The 16,236-nt window shown below is 46.6% G+C and overlaps 1 protein-coding gene across 1 annotated transcript in view; it reads left to right on the top strand.

The window, feature by feature from the left end:
• The window catches only part of LOC121835353 (rho GTPase-activating protein 45-like), a 77,083-nt gene that overhangs the window by 35,757 nt on the left and 25,090 nt on the right, over positions 1–16,236 (top strand). The window contains exons 9-16 of the mRNA XM_042289481.1: positions 1,066–1,130; positions 1,254–1,364; positions 1,756–1,836; positions 4,603–4,854; positions 10,810–10,926; positions 11,602–11,735; positions 12,370–12,458; positions 13,215–13,400. Of these exons, the coding sequence (XP_042145415.1) occupies positions 1,066–1,130; positions 1,254–1,364; positions 1,756–1,836; positions 4,603–4,854; positions 10,810–10,926; positions 11,602–11,735; positions 12,370–12,458; positions 13,215–13,400 (1,035 nt within the window). The remainder of the gene's footprint in view (positions 1–1,065; positions 1,131–1,253; positions 1,365–1,755; positions 1,837–4,602; positions 4,855–10,809; positions 10,927–11,601; positions 11,736–12,369; positions 12,459–13,214; positions 13,401–16,236) is intronic.

The following is a 16,236-nucleotide window of genomic DNA, read 5'->3' as shown; positions in this document are numbered from 1 at the left end:
TTGCACATCACAAGTGCTGAGGCCCATTTAAAGGGACATTAAACTCCCAATGAACATGGTTTTCATGTGCCTGGACACGACAGCCAGTGTCACCAAGTGAACTTTTCCCCACCCAAAAAAAGATACTTTAGCACAATATTACTCCACGAAACTCATTTGAGCTACCCCAAAACACGCTTCCACACATTGGGGTCGATGTCCCAAATGAAAGCATTTTTCAGAATTGCTTCCAACTTAAAACGTAGCTCACAATATTATGCTAAAAAAACTTTTTTGTTTTCAGAACAAGTTTATTATGTGACATACATACGTTGCTTGAGAACTTGTTAATGCGTGAGCATTAGAACGCTCGTTTTGATGAAAACCCGGCGGTGTCTTTTGTTTGTCAACACCGGGGAGAGACGGAGAAGGAGGGGCGGGGGGTGGCGCTTGTGATGCTCCCATTGGTCCGAAGCGCTGATGTTCAGCAGGCATCAGCCTTTTCCTCTCTCCCTGGCACTGACAATCTGACAGACTGTTCTTCGCTCTGGGCTTCCGTAGCAGCGGTGCGTAGGCTGTGAGATGTGTGTGTAGTTGAACCGATGGATGCGGTTGCCCCCACGAGTGATTTGGATGCGGCTCTTTCCACAAGTGGGCGGATAAGGTTCTTTCCCTGAGTGATATGGATGATTGTATCCAAGGGCGTCGACATAGTACTCTGACAGACAGAGTATAGAAAAGGGAAGGAATGAAAAATATTATACAGGAAGATCCACTGGTGGATGCTTAGGGAATGTGTTAGCATGTCCCTTTGGGAAACGCTAACACTGGCCCTGTAACGAAGCCAAAAAGAGGCAGCTGCAAATAGAGGCAGCAAAAGAGAAAGCCAAAACAGAAAAGTAAAGAGGTCAGCGTTAGCAATTCCCAAAAGGGGAAGTGTGTGGCGTTCCCCAAGGGTCATGCTAATGCATCCCCTAACAATCCATCAATGGATTTTCCTGTAATTTTTTTTGTGAGTTGAGTGTAACTTAAATTAAGCGGTTGGCTCATTCTAGCTAAAAAGTTCTTGATATTTCCTCTCTCCAGAGGCAGACCATGCCAGGAACCTTCTCAAGCTGGCCCAGACAATGCGACCCATCCTAAAAGAAGAGGTATGGCTTCGCTTACGAAACCTCCCTCGTACCCGTGTTTCTTCGTGTCTGTGCGTAATCTCTCCTTCGTGCGAGACCCCCTTGTCAATCTTCTGGAGTCGGTTCTGTCTCATTTTTCCTTAGAGCTTCCTGCCGTTTCAATCAATCTACTGCACCGCCATCGACCAAGACCTGGACAACTCCAGCAACTGCCTTTCCAACTGCACTCTGCTTCATGATCACAAGTTCATTGAAGTGAGTCACTGAATAGCTGCTTTACTTTTTTACTTGGTTTCTCTTTTGAATGCAGGATGCGTTTTAATGGAAGCTAAGTTAGGTTTTGTGTAGCCGTGGCAAGAGCCATAGCCATAGCCATACAGGCGATCATTAACTAAATTCGGTGGGCTAACATCCCTCTAAATTTAGCAGGATGCCACTATGGTCGGCGTCCCGTCACACCATGACTTGACATTACAACGTAACTTGACGTCATGCTTTTATGCTTCCCAGATTTCTGTATATATCACTAACGCATTCTGCATATGATGCATTTGAGCGGTAGGTTGAAGGTGCGCCTCTACTTTTTTGAGTCTGACTGACATCTTTTTTCATCGCCCCCTCCCCCCCCCCCACACCCCTCCTCAAGCCACTGACGGCTCGGAGAAACGAGCACGAAAAGGCACGCAAACAATTGAAAGAGATCTGGCACAGAGAGCTGAAGAGAATGGTGAGTTCATTTTGCTTTTGTGTGCGTCACCCTTTCTTATAGTACCTTTTACAAATTGAAGCGTTCCTAACCAGTGGTAGGCCTGAATGCAGGTCCTCGAGGTGTTTGCATTAGGAACAAATAACTGGAGTCACTCTAAGGCTATGTGACCAGAGGCACCATTTTCCCCTGTTGTCTAACTTCCCCCCAGTGGTCATTCATTTGCGTACATACAGAGTGTGGAACATTTAGCGGGAATATCCGATCGCCGGTTTTCTGTTTTTTCCCTTACGACTGAAAGGTTGCCATAAAAAGTACTGCCATAATTTTTGTTGATACTTGGAATGTGCTAATCCTGGAGATCAACTTAAGGGATGCCTTTTAATGTTCGTTAGTACACTTTTCGAGCAAGACATGAAAAAACTGTCTAGTGAGACATTTGTTTGTGGCAGAAGCTACTGATGCCGCCATTTTGTTGCATGGGCACTCTTGGTAACTGACGCTGTTCTGGAATGCAACTGCGGCATTAATTTGACGAAAACCGTTCTCATCAGGTGGCAAGGATATACTTGCGTGTGGAAAAAAAAGTGACACAAAACTAAACAACGAAAAACAACCTGTGGCTGTTCACAAGCTTAGAAAGGTCGGAGGACGGGAGGCACAATGTGACGAACTTGTTTTTGATTAAAGGAGCGATACAATGATTTTTCTAGTTTGCGTGAATAGCACTTACAACGGATCCCTGACATTAATGACCTGTGAAACGTCCGTTCACACGTCTTTAACGTGGTGTAAAAGTAACATCCGTTACTTTTTACACCACACGCAATCAAAGTCGCAGAAAAAATTAAAGACAATGAGCAGCGTTTACTACCTCAACTCACAGCCAAAACAAGTGGCCACGTGGTCTGGACCCGATTATATGCAGCCAATGTTGATCATAGCCACGCGCTGGGGTCGGCAAAGCATAGGACACGTGCTGAGTTCCAGACATTGTTATGGTTCGACTACTGTCGTCATTGCAGTGATTGGACACGGGCCGCTACCCGAATGCTTCTCGATCTATCGATTATCACGAGCCCAAATCGAGTGCCCACGCAATGCTCGGCTCCAATCTATGAGCCACATTCAAATATTGTCACTGGGAGGTACTGCGATCACCCAGCTACGTCATCAAGTTTTGCAAAGGAGAGATTGAATGAAAACGCTCGCTTTTGTCCTTGAAATTACACTGCAACAAAGGAGTTTCTTGGCCAGTGGCGTCGCGTCCGAGTATCCTGGAGTCCCACTAGTGCCAGTAAGCTCGTGTGAAGTGAAAAACCTTCCAATTGGATATCGCTGCACCGCCCCTTTAAAAAAGGAATGTGTTTATTGGATGTGGACGGTTAAGAATGAAGACGTATGTTGTAGTTACTCAGGTATATACCAGTTGCACCTATTATGAACAAGGCTAGACATATGCAAATAGTGCATTTTAAGTTTGAAGTGAATAGCCGTAGTAGTCAAAGACAAAAGGGGCATCACCTGGTACTCTATTTTTCCACATACCATTCTTTACTCGGATTTAAGACGAGCCGGCGATGAAGGAGTCGACCTGTTGGCGGCCACAGGGACCCTGGTACATGCTGCCCGATATACTCTGAAAGGAAGTGAATCGAAATAAACTCGGATTTATGCAACCCAAATACTTCCCCGATCGTACTTACCGAGTTTTGTCATTGACGGAGCCACTTTCCATGCTTCAGCGTTTTACCAACATGAGAAACAGCGCCATTAACTAAGCGTCTGCGCTTAAACAAAATGCGAAAGTGGCGGACGCTGTTTGTCAACGTGGCAGAACATGGCTTACCGAAAGGGAGAAGGCATTTCATAGAAGCGCCCTCTATGGTTTGTGGAAAACAGTGCTGGGACAATGTTTGAGTGAACAAGACATCCCGGAAAACAGTGCTGGGACAATGTTTGAGTGAACAAGACATCCCGGGGGCATTTGTCAGGGCCATTTCGACTCCAACAAGCTGACTTCTCAAGCAAGAGCTCCTCTGAAGTCTAAATAAAGACTGGTATATATGTAAAAATCAAGTATACTAGCCGATGCTCCTTTATGTTCCTGATGGAACACCTTGGCTGGCGCACTCGTTCACGACGTGAAAGAACTCGAGTAATCTGGAAGGAGGACACGCTGCTTCTGCCATAGAATAACACACGGCGGACATAGGGTGAAAGCAGACGAACGTCACCGACATGGATTCTGGCAGAGATTTCGTATCAGAAGCGTGTCGCATCATGGTCTTGTGCAGGCACCCTATAGACCAGCTCGCTTTTCTGACGTTGCGCCGCTGCGGTGGCGTCGCTAAGGTGGCACTGCTTCACCTCTCTGGAATCTGGTTCCTGCGTCCGTGCGGTGCCCACACCTGGTGTGGGTACATGCGGGTTTGTTGGTAAACGGCGCGAATATCGGTCGTTCTCAAATAGGTGTTCAGAAACTTTTTGGGGTCCCCGAAGGCCTTCTTAGGGTCCCCAACGCCCTTTATCATCGGTCGAGCAGAAGAATAAAACTTTTTTTTATGGATGCTGGCTGTGCCACAGAGCTATATGTAGACCAAACCACATGTACCGAGTGGTTAGGGGTGATTATTCTCTGTTTCAGAGCTTCGAAGTTCTTTGAAGTTCTTAATCACTAGTGGTTGAGAACCATTGGTGCATACGGTGTGAGGAAAACAGTGCGGGACTTTGTTTGAAGGAGCGGGGCATCCAGGCGTGACTGACATGTGCCGTTCCCGTGTGCAGCAAGAGCTGGAGACGAACGTGCGCAAGGCCCGGGCCCTGTACGTGCAGCGTCAGCAGGACCACGAGAAGGCCAAGGAGTCTGCGCACCGGGCGGCCGAGGCGCAGGAGGGTGGGGATGGAGGGAGCAGCCGCTGCGAGCGGAAGCGGCGCCTGGAAGACGACGCGCTCCAGAAGGCCCGTGAGGCCGAGACCACTTACAAGGCCTGCGTCGTAGAGGCCAACGAGAGGCTGCTGTCGCTCGAGAGGACAAAGGTCGGGAGCGCTACTTGTGCACGTGCTCATTGTCAACTTTAGGAGTTTTTACGACAAGGGGAGCTACTGGCTGTCACTTTGGCAGTGCTTTGGTGAGGCAGGGAGAAGCCCTTCATTGAGACTGCTAGCTGAACACGTGCGCATCCGAGTGGAAGACTCGGATAGAATTCTGCCTTTCTCAAAGGCACTCTTTAAAAAATTTACTAAAACTCTTTTGAAATGTCCCCCCCACCCCGAAAAATTTGCAAGGTTTTCTTTCACCACAAAAATAAACGATGCATCGCCGAACGCTCGCCTCTGCCCAAATGTAGCGCTAGAGGTCCGAACCAGGTTCCAGAGTTTCAGAACAAATTGTATTATTAAAAAGTGATCGTGTGCAAATAGTGGATTTTTAGTTTGAAGTGAATTCGAATCAAATAGTGGTCAAATAGTGATCGCGTGCATGCACCATCTCGCTTTAAAAGTGTGCTTTTCTCCTATGCACGGGATTGCTATATTTGTGCTTTATGAAATGTTGATTTCGGCAGGTTAGCCCTGGTGAGTGTGCTTTGTACCGAGCACGAGTGCACTGCAGAGAAGCAACACCCACGGAGCTCGCTTCTGCAAGTGTTGCTTCTCCGTAGTACACCGGTGCTTGGCAAGAAGCGCGCTCAACGGTGCTAGAGGCTAACCCGCCGTGACCAACTTTAGAATTATTTGTGCTTTATGAAACGTTGATTTCGGCGGGTTAGCCCCGGGTGAGCATGCTTCTTACCGAGCACCAGTGCACTGCAGAGAAGCAACACTCGCAGAGCTCGCTTCTGCGGGTGTTGCTTCTCCGTAGTACACTGGTGCTCGGCAAGAATCGCGCTCAACGGTGCTAGAGGCTAACCCGCCGTGACCAACTTTAGAATTATTTGTGCTTTATGAAATGTTGATTTTGGCGGGTTAGCCCCGGGTGAGCATGCTTCTTACCGAGCACCAGTGCACTGCAGAGAAGCAACACTCGCAGAGCTCGCTTCTGCGGGTGTTGCTTCTCCGTAGTACACCAATGCTTGGCAAGAAGCGCGCTCAACGGCGCTAGAGGCTAACCTGCCGTGACCAACTTTAGAATTATTTATGCTTTATGAAATGTTGATTTTGGCGGGTTAGCCCCGGGTGAGCATGCTTCTTACCGAGCACCAGTGCACTGCAGAGAAGCAATACTCGCAGAGCTCGCTTCTGCAGGTGTTGCTTCTCCGTAGTACACCGGTGCTTGGCAAGAATCGCGCTCAACGGTCCTAGAGGCTAACCCGCCGTGACCAACTTTAGAATTATTTGTGCTTTATGAAATGTTGATTTTGGCGGGTTAGCCCCGGGTGAGCATGCTTCTTACCGAGCACCAGTGCACTGCAGAGAAGCAACACTCGCAGAGCTCGCTTCTGCGGGTGTTGCTTCTCCGTAGTACACCGGTGCTCGGCAAGAAGCGCGCTCAACGGTGCTAGAGGCTAACCCGCCGTGACCAACTTTAGAATTATTTATGCTTTATGAAATGTTGATTTTGGCGGGTTAGCCCCGGGTGAGCATGCTTCTTACCGAGCACCAGTGCACTGCAGAGAAGCAACACTCGCAGAGCTCGCTTCTGCAGGTGTTGCTTCTCCGTAGTACACCGGTGCTTGGCAAGAATCGCGCTCAACGGTCCTAGAGGCTAACCCGCCGTGACCAACTTTAGAATTATTTGTGCTTTATGAAATGTTGATTTTGGCGGGTTAGCCCCGGGTGAGCATGCTTCTTACCGAGCACCAGTGCACTGCAGAGAAGCAACACTCGCAGAGCTCGCTTCTGCGGGTGTTGCTTCTCCGTAGTACACCGGTGCTTGGCAAGAAGCGCGCTCAACGGTGCTAGAGGCTAACCTGCCGTGACCAACTTTAGAATTATTTATGCTTTATGAAATGTTGATTTTGGCGGGTTAGCCCCGGGTGAGCATGCTTCTTACCGAGCACCAGTGCACTGCAGAGAAGCAACACTCGCAGAGCTCGCTTCTGCGGGTGTTGCTTCTCCGTAGTACACCGGTGCTTGGCAAGAAGCGCGCTCAACGGTGCTAGAGGCTAACCCGCCGTGACCAACTTTAGAATTATTTGTGCTTTATGAAATATTGATTTTGGCGGGTTAGCCCAGGGTGAGCATGCTTCTTATCGAGCACCAGTGCACTGCAGAAAAGCAATACTCGCAGAGCTCGCTTCTGCAAGTGTTGCTTCTCCGTAGTACACCGGTGCTTGGCAAGAAGCGCGCTCAACGGTGCTAGAGGCTAACCCGCCGTGACCAACTTTAGAATTATTTGTGCTTTATGAAATGTTGATTTTGGCGGGTTAGCCCCGGGTGAGCATGCTTCTTACCGAGCACCAGTGCACCGCAGAGAAGCAACACTCGCAGAGCTCGCTTCTGCAAGTGTTGCTTCTCCGTAGTACACCGGTGCTTGGCAAGAAGTGCGCTCAACGGTGCTAGAGGCTAACCCGCCGTGACCAACTTTAGAATTATTTGTGCTTTATGAAATGTTGATTTTGGCGGGTTAGCCCCGGGTGAGCATGCTTCTTACCGAGCACCAGTGCACCGCAGAGAAGCAACACTCGCAGAGCTCGCTTCTGCGGGTGTTGCTTCTCCGTAGTACACCGGTGCTCGGCAAGAATCGCGCTCAACGGTGCTAGAGGCTAACCTGCCGTGACCAACTTTAGAATTATTTATGCTTTATGAAATGTTGATTTTGGCGGGTTAGCCCCGGGTGAGCATGCTTCTTACCGAGCACCAGTGCACTGCAGAGAAGCAACACTCGCAGAGCTCGCTTCTGCGGGTGTTGCTTCTCCGTAGTACACCGGTGCTTGGCAAGAAGCGCGCTCAACGGTGCTAGAGGCTAACCCGCCGTGACCAACTTTAGAATTATTTGTGCTTTATGAAATGTTGATTTTGGCGGGTTAGCCCCGGGTGAGCATGCTTCTCCGTAGTACACCGGTGCTAGGCAAGAATCGCGCTCAACGGTGCTAGAGGCTAACCCGCCGTGACCAACTTTAGAATTATTTGTGCTTTATGAAATGTTGATTTTGGCGGGTTAGCCCCGGGTGAGCATGCTTCTTACCGAGCACCAGTGCACTGCAGAGAAGCAACACTCGCAGAGCTCGCTTCTGCGGGTGTTGCTTCTCCGTAGTACACCGGTGCTTGGCAAGAAGCGCGCTCAACGGTGCTAAAGGCTAACCCGCCGTGACCAACTTTAGAATTATTTGTGCTTTATGAAATGTTGATTTTGGCGGGTTAGCCCCGGGTGAGCATGCTTCTTACCGAGCACCAGTGCGCTGCAGAGAAGCAACACTCGCAGAGCTCGCTTCTGTGGGTGTTGCTTCTCCGTAGTACACCGATGCTTGGCAAGAAGCGCGCTCAACGGTGCTAGAGGCTAACCCGCCGTGACCAACTTTAGAATTATTTATGCTTTATGAAATGTTGATTTTGGCGGGTTAGCCCCGAGTGAGCATGCTTCTTACCGAGCACCAGTGCACTGCAGAGAAGCAATACTCGCAGAGCTCGCTTCTGCAAGTGTTGCTTCTCCGTAGTACACCGGTGCTTGGCAAGAAGCGCGCTCAACGGTGCTAGAGGCTAACCTACCGCAACCAACTTTAGATTGGTAAGAATATCACAGGTCATCTCGAAAAGAATATAGAATAGCGTATTATTCAAAACTACTATTCGAAAATTAGAATATTTGCACAACACTATTAAAGAGTTATGAGTGATTTTTTTAAAATTTAAATGGGAAATGGGGTTCATTTTAGAAATCTGATGCCATTCACCTCCACGTTTTCGAATGTTCCATTTGCCACCATTTTCCTAACGAAATTTTCAGAAAATCACTTATAACTTTTGATTTAGATAACGGTTAGTTTTAAAGCTTTGGCACTTGGTACAAACCGCTAGCAGTACATTCGGGTAGAGACTGAGCTTTCGGCAATGCATAGGGTATTTTTGAGGTAAATAAAAATCCTCATACATTTGTGGGGAGGCACCCTGTATAAGCCCGAGTGTGTCGAAAATAAGACTCGACAGAATTGGCACTATGATTACGATACAGCATACATAATGCCGTATAACTCAGTGCACACACCATTGAGCACCACACTTTAACACTGAAAATGATGCTGTGCAGGAACACACTTCACTACTATGGTAGCGTTGATGGTAGCCTCTTAGACACGTAAGAAAAGTTGGCAATTGTATGGTATGGTCATTAATAGCTTAAGAAGCGCAGGGAGCGACAATTCTTATGTTCACATTTCCTGGTTCGTGATTCGTCCTTCAGCATTCTTATTGGCTGATGCTGCAGTCTCATTGGCCGTGGAGCGGCCTGATTTTCAGGACTCTCCATGCGCTGCATGCCTTGAAAAGGCACTGGCACCTCCTCCAAAATAATTTTTTATATTTTGCCAGGAGATTATGGTGTCAGAAAACTACCGAATCAATATTTTTCTACAACATCATGTATGTTTTTAATGAAGTAAAAACATGCAACTGCTTGAAACCGAAACCAGACTGGAGAGGGAGGAGAAATGTTGAGGAGGAGGGAGTTGCTGGAAGTCATGTGGCTACACCTGACTGCATAATTTTTTTCCCTTCGTTTTTGTGGTTGTGCTTAACAGACGAAAAACGCACATCTCGCACGTCGCTCGAAATACGCAAATGTCAAAAAGCATGTCACGCTTGACGTTTGTGCGTTTTCTAGGCTTTTATCAATTCGTGTTCGTAAGACGAGCGATGTCTGCAGCCAATAGAATGGGCGGCGACTCCGCAATGTTTGTGTGCGAATCAGCTTGGCGGTCGGGTGTTTCGTGCGGAATAAATTCTAATTTATCGCGGCAAACGAATTCTCTTTTGAAGCTAGAAAGGTTTGCTCGTACCATGGACGACAATCCTAAAGTATACAATTCTGAGGTGGACGACAATCCTGAAGTGGACAACAATCCTGAGGTCCGCTCTATCCCGCCGTCCAACCCGCGATTCCCGCGATACAATGCCATCTTGAGACTTATGCAGAGAATATATTAGCAGCTTTTTAGAAGCCAGAAAAAATGGGTTTCATATTTTTTTTTATTTGTAATATTGAGTGTATGCCTTCGATGACTTTGATTATATGGTATGTGTGTCTGGACCGCACGTGACCCCAGAGTAGAGAGTGAGCTCTACTCAAACTGGCCACTTCTCGACCGGCAGTTTTTGGGCAGAAAAAAAACTAATTTCGAGCTGCAAATTGTGTTCTGGGTAATTGAGCCCTCATATGCCATGTACAAATAAAAAACCTTGGTAAGCATAAATGCCCTGCCAGTGTTCCTTTAACCCTTTGTGTGCCGGGCCTTTTTTTCCCGCACATCGAACGTGAGTTCTGGTTTCAAGTAACGCTGTAGCATGCTTTCTTTGTGAAGAATATTTACTCATCAAAGATACATTGTTTACAAGGGCAAAAAGTTGATTGACGTCTGCACACCTTCAACCTAAGACATTTTCCTCGTATCATGTTTCTCGAGATGCGATGATAAGCAATGGCACCTCAACCTCGCACCTTGAAGTCACTGTTTTGAGCGGCTTTACTCGGCCTTTTTTTTATTCAGAACCGTAACTTTCTTGTTTTCACTAACGTCGAATACAGAGTTCATTAGTAATTTCTATATCTTGGCATTCACCACAAAGCGCAAGGTTGAACAACATAGATCTGCAATTCTAACAACGAAGAAGCACACCAAAACAGAAATCGCCTACATGAAAAGTTCTACATGCCACAAAAAAGTGACGCGAAAATAAAAAAAAAGATTGACACCCCAGTTCAGTGTAGCAGGGAGAAAACCAAAACTGAAACCGTACGGGTTTGTGCCTGAGTTTGTTCGTGCGTGGCTCCCAATTATCTATACACGCTCTGTACATAGGATGGTGAGTTGAAGCATGTGGCGCCCTCTGTGCCTGCAGATGGAGGTGCTCCAGCAAGTGCGAGAGCTCATGTGCCAGTGCGACCAGACGATGAAGGCGGTGACGGTTGCCTACTTCCAGCTGCAGCATACTGTGTCCGCACCAGCTCCCGTTCAGGTCTGTATGAATCCTCACATTTATGTGGTCTCTAAGGAGTGCTCTCTGGTTTGCTCTGGAGCAGGGGTTCTCAAACTCTTTGACCTCGAGCTCTGTAAATCGAGAACGAAATCTCTGACAAACTTGCGATTCACGGCCCCCCATTATTGTTTTAAAAATAATGCAAAAAACGTTTTTTTTTTTTTGCAAAATTAAAATTTATTTATTTTTGCCTGCTTGATTTGACATGAAGTCATCCAGTTAATAAAGTCTTCAGTAGAGCATGATTAGCTATAGGTAAGATGACTTTGAAGTCTTTAAAACGATTAGTAGCATGATTAGCTTTCATCAAGATCTATTTGTGGCTCCCTACGGGCTGTAGCTTCGATGCTTTGAATTGTATGTTTGCTAGAGGTAAAAGTTCGGTTTGCATGACGCGTAGGATCACGCGTTGTGCAAACCGAAGTTTTGATACATTATTTCTATGGGGAGTTCGTTGGGACCGGTCAAATTCGTCATAAAATGCAGGATGTCGCATAAACCGGGGATGCATAATCGAGGTTCCACTGAGAGAACTTCGTTCTTTCTGCACGTGTTTCGTGAGATTGGTCAATTGAAAGTAAAAGCCTTCGTTGCATGGCCTTTTGAGTTTGGGCTCTTGGGTGCCATGTTCTAGTGTGTTTCCCATGGTTTCAGTTCCAAACGCTCTGCGAAAGCAGTCGGATGTACGAGCCAGGGTCGCAGTACATGGAGTTCGTCAGGCGGATTCCGTTGGGGCGACCCACGGAACCGCAGCTGCTCACCTTTGAGCCGTACACCACCGACACCAGGTGCGTGAGATCCGTAGAAACGGCGAGACATTGTATGCAGACGGTAACACCATTGCACGCCTATTATTCTCATTTTTGCATTGCCAGCTTTGAAGCTGTTGCATGGATAATGACTTTAGCACTCCCTAAAATTGACAGATTTGGTTGCTTTTGGTGATTGCTCAGCAAGTTTCCAATTACAACCATATTTACCATCTTTTTAAACCACCTCAGACTGGGTGAGGAACGAGTGGAATCCGAAGTAGAAGAGAGAGGAACAGAATGACAGAAGGCAACGTCTCAATTGAGGTGTTGCCTCCTGTCATTCTGTTCTTTTCTTGTCCACTTTGGATTCTTCTCATTCTCTACCCAGTCTCAGGTAGTTTAAGAAAATGGTAAATCTACACCAGCTGGCCTCTGCCATCACAGTTTTATTGCAGAATTATATGTTAATTTTCATTAATTAAAAAGTTCATTGACAGATTTAATATAATTATTCTACAATTAGCCCCCTAGCCACATAGCTCATCTGCATAGATCACATTAGTGTAGCTTTCACGGCTTTCTTTAAATAAATTTGTAAGGCCGGAAAAAAAAACATTATGTATATGGTAGTTTTGCAATGCCTGATTTTGCCTTTTCTTGTTCTTGTCAGGACGGAGTCTCGAAGAATCCACGAAGCGGTCGTAGCAAATGACGAGCCTCTGGATGGCGCCGCCTTGGATGCCAGGCTTGGTTTGGAAGGTGGGGACCGCCGTGGAAGCTGGGCTTGCATGCTTGCTTTGGATTCTTTTGGATGCTAACCGTTAGAACAGTACTTCAAATTTGCGTAGCAGCTGCCTTGGGTATGAGCCTAACAACTGTGGTGAAGCACCACATGTGGTTCATCCTCCATCCTCGCCAGCAAAAAATGGGCTTGACTGGCACGGATGGAAAAACGGAGGAGAAAAGGATTGCAATCACAAAGAGAAAGGTAGAAGATTTGGGGAAATTATTCAGGGAATATTGAATGAAGTATAACTAACTAGCATAATTGGAGGACAGGTGGAACAGAGGAAAATTGTGACACCCTCCCAGATGGCTATGGACCAGGGTCTCAATACTGTCTCACAGTGGGTGCGGTATGACGCCGACAAGGTTTTATCGGGGGAAAATTGGCGACTCTCTCGCCGGGAGGAGAAGGCAGAGTTGCGTGTTTTTGTTCTGTTTTCTCCCATCCCCCACAGGTCATCCAGCACCAGTTGGACAGTTTTTGCTGTTTTCCTCCCTGTGCATAGAAAAAAAATAAGAACAGTTTTTTAGGCATACATTTTTTTGCCTGAAACCTACACTCATAAAAATGTTTAGTATGATAAATGCTTCACCTAACAACGATTTTTTGAAAAGTTTAATTGCACTCCGTTTATTGGTTTATCCAATTTCTTTTATGCCCAAATAGCACTCGTAAACTGCCTGTAGATGCGACAAGTTCCCGGCTGATGTTGGCCCTGTCTCTTGTAGCCGGTGCCGGAGCCAAGGTGGCAGGCAGGACTTGGGGCACGTGCCCAGGCAGCGATTCGGACAGCGTGGGCAGCTGCCACAGCAACAAGTCTCCCGACACAAGTCCCGCCGCAAGCCCCCAGGCCCCCGCCAGGACCCTGCTGACCGTCTCGTCTGGAGACGAACTGGACACAGACCACGACAACGGTTGGTTGGGCGTGTGCAGCCCTTTTTTAACCCCTTGCATACTAATTCCACGTGTCCCCGAAAAGGAACCACACAATATGACCTTTCGATTGTAAGCCTGATGCTCAACCACCATGCCAAGGGGGGGAGGGGGGGAGAGGAGGGACTTGAGAAGCGATGATTAAGAAATGCAATCAATTTCTACTTCGTAACCCAAAAAGGGGGGGAAAAACAGGACGGACGACACAAAACTTGGTGTTGTCCGGTCTCTTTTTACCTTGCTCCTGGATTACCATGTCGGTATTGAACCAGCTCGCTTGCACTTTTTCTTTAGTTGCAATAAATTTCTTTCACTAACTGACACCGAAGAATGTGCGAATAGTGCAAACGGGTGGCTTTGAGTTTTGGTTTTGCTGCACGAGGACTCGTGCAGCCGAGGCTCCGTCGCATTTTCGCAGACTTGTACCGTACGCATTACAAGTAACCAAATTACTTGTAATCAATTACTTTTTGGAGTAATTTTGTATTCAGTTCATTACTTTCATTAGGCAGTAATCACAAGAGTAATCTGATTACTTTTTGAAGTAATAAAATTACTTGTAACCGTTACAATTTGTCCACGGGACCCCCCCCCCCCAGCCCCCCCCCGGGACACGCCTTTTTTTTATGAAATGACAAAATAAAATTTGCTTCTTTTTTTTCGAACGGAAAAAAAGAAAGATCTTTGGGGAGCTGTAGGGAACGAGGTCAATCTCTTTCTATGTACAGTTTCTGTGGAATGTCCGTTTTTTTTTTGTTTTTTTTTTGTTTTTTTTTTTGAGCTGGGGCTGGGAGAAGGGAAGCTCCAGGGAAGCCACAGTGCGTGGCAAAGGCCATTCAGGGCAAAGTTTGAGGAAGCAGAATGTAGCTTTGTGAGTCCTTCGTTCAAACTAGCCCCCTCGCGCACACACACACATAAATAAAAAAAAAATTAAAAAAATCCTGCTTAGGGCATACCGTATTTACTCGCAGAATGAACGCACTTTTTTTTCCGAAACATCGATGCAAAGTTAGGGGGGGGGGGCGTTCATTACGCGAAGTAAAATTTTTGCGTCCGTATTTACTCGCATAATTAAAGGACCTTTTATCCTGAAAAATCACACTCCTTATCTCTTTGCGCGCGGCGCCCGACCCCATCACCAAAATAAGCTGTGCAAAAAAAAAACTCCTATTTGTTTTCTTTTTCTCAGTTCCTTGGGTTTTCTTTTTTCTTTTTTTGCGGTCTTTCGCAAGCTGTTTTGTTTGCTTAGGCGTTGTTTAAACGAGGGCTCTCCGCTTATCTTTCTTATCTCCTTGCGTGCGACGTACGACCTCCCATAACTGCGCTGTGCAAAAGAAAAAGAAGAAAAAAAAAAAGCTCCTGTTTTTCTTTCTTTTTTTCTCAGTTCCGTGGTTTTTTTTTTCTTTTTGCCGCCTTTGGCAAGCTGTTTCGTTTGCTTAGAGGGCTTCTCCGCTCCTCTTTCTTACCTCCATGCGCGCGGCGCGCGACCCCCGTAAACAAACTGCGCTAGCAGTTTGTTTACGGGGGTCGCGTAAAAAAAAAAAACAACAACTTTTCTTTGTTTTTTTAGTTCGGTGTTTTTTTTTTCTTTTTGCCGCCTTTCGCAAGCTGTTTCGTTCGCTTAGAGCGCTTCTCCGCTTTTCTTTCTTACCCCCTTGCGCGCGGCGGCGCGCGAACCCAAAGTCCAGACTGGCTTGTGCAAAAATAAAAAAGCTCCTCTCCACGTTTTTTTTTCTTGCTTCCCTTGGATCTTTGCGAATTTTTTTAACACCTTTTGCAAGGCGTTTTGTTCGCCCACGCTGCCCATGCATTCGCGACCTCGCTGCACCAGGATAGAAAAGTGCATTCATTCCGCGCGCGTGGGGGGAGGGGGTCAAAATTTTGACGTCCGAGTTGGGGGTGCGTTTATTACGCGAGTGAAAAAAAAAGTCGAAATTTTGAGAGCCGACTTGGGGGGTGCGTTCATTACGCGAGTGCGTTCATTGTGTGAGTAAATACGGTACCTACTCGCAGCCCGTAGGAGAACCAGAACGGAAGAATGCCTAAAGCGGATGCAAAATATAAGAAAGGCAGTTGAAATATTTCCCCATTTCCCCTACGTGGTCTTGGTGACAAGCAATGTTTCGAATTGAGAAGTGGTCGGGGTGATCTCTTCCGCTAATGGATACTGCACATGATCCGTTTCAAATCCTGGAGCTGCTGCTCTTTTGTATAACATGCGAGCTCATCCACATGCGAATAATAAAATGAGCGACGCAAACTTTGAGCGAGAACCCTTCCCCCTTAGCTCTCCTCTCCCCCCCCCCCCCCCACACACAAACACACACACTGGCGAACGCCCAAATCATTAAACGTCTTGAAACGAATTCTATGCTTGTGTCCGCATTGTGAAGGTGCAACGACCACGAAGAGGGGGCCAGTTTTTCTTCTTCAATACTTGTGCAAATGTGAAATATAGGTTGGAAGTAGTTCATTGTTATGAGCGCTTAAGATGTGTCTTCACACAATAAAGTAATCGGAAAAGTAACGATTACTTCTTTAAGTAATGTCCAATTACTTTTGCTTGAGTAATCAAGTAATCTAATCGAATACTTTTTAGCCAAGAGTAATAGTAATTGTAATCGATTACTTTTTTTAGTAACGTGTACAAGACTGCATTTTCGTCACACTTTCAAGAGGGGTTTATAATATAAGTCATACGCTTGCTGGTACAGTGTAAACCGCATATAACGTATGTCGCGGGAGTCGCGAAAATCCGCACTATAAGCGATACCGCGCTATAACCAAAACATCATTTTTTCAGGTCAAAATACAAGC

Source organism: Ixodes scapularis, unplaced genomic scaffold (genome assembly GCF_016920785.2).
Source record: "Ixodes scapularis isolate PalLabHiFi unplaced genomic scaffold, ASM1692078v2 PGA_scaffold12__126_contigs__length_90152505, whole genome shotgun sequence".
Lineage (NCBI taxonomy): Eukaryota > Metazoa > Arthropoda > Arachnida > Ixodida > Ixodidae > Ixodes > Ixodes scapularis.
The sequence above is the reverse complement of the archived record's forward strand: the minus strand, read 5'-3'. Positions and strand labels throughout refer to the sequence as shown.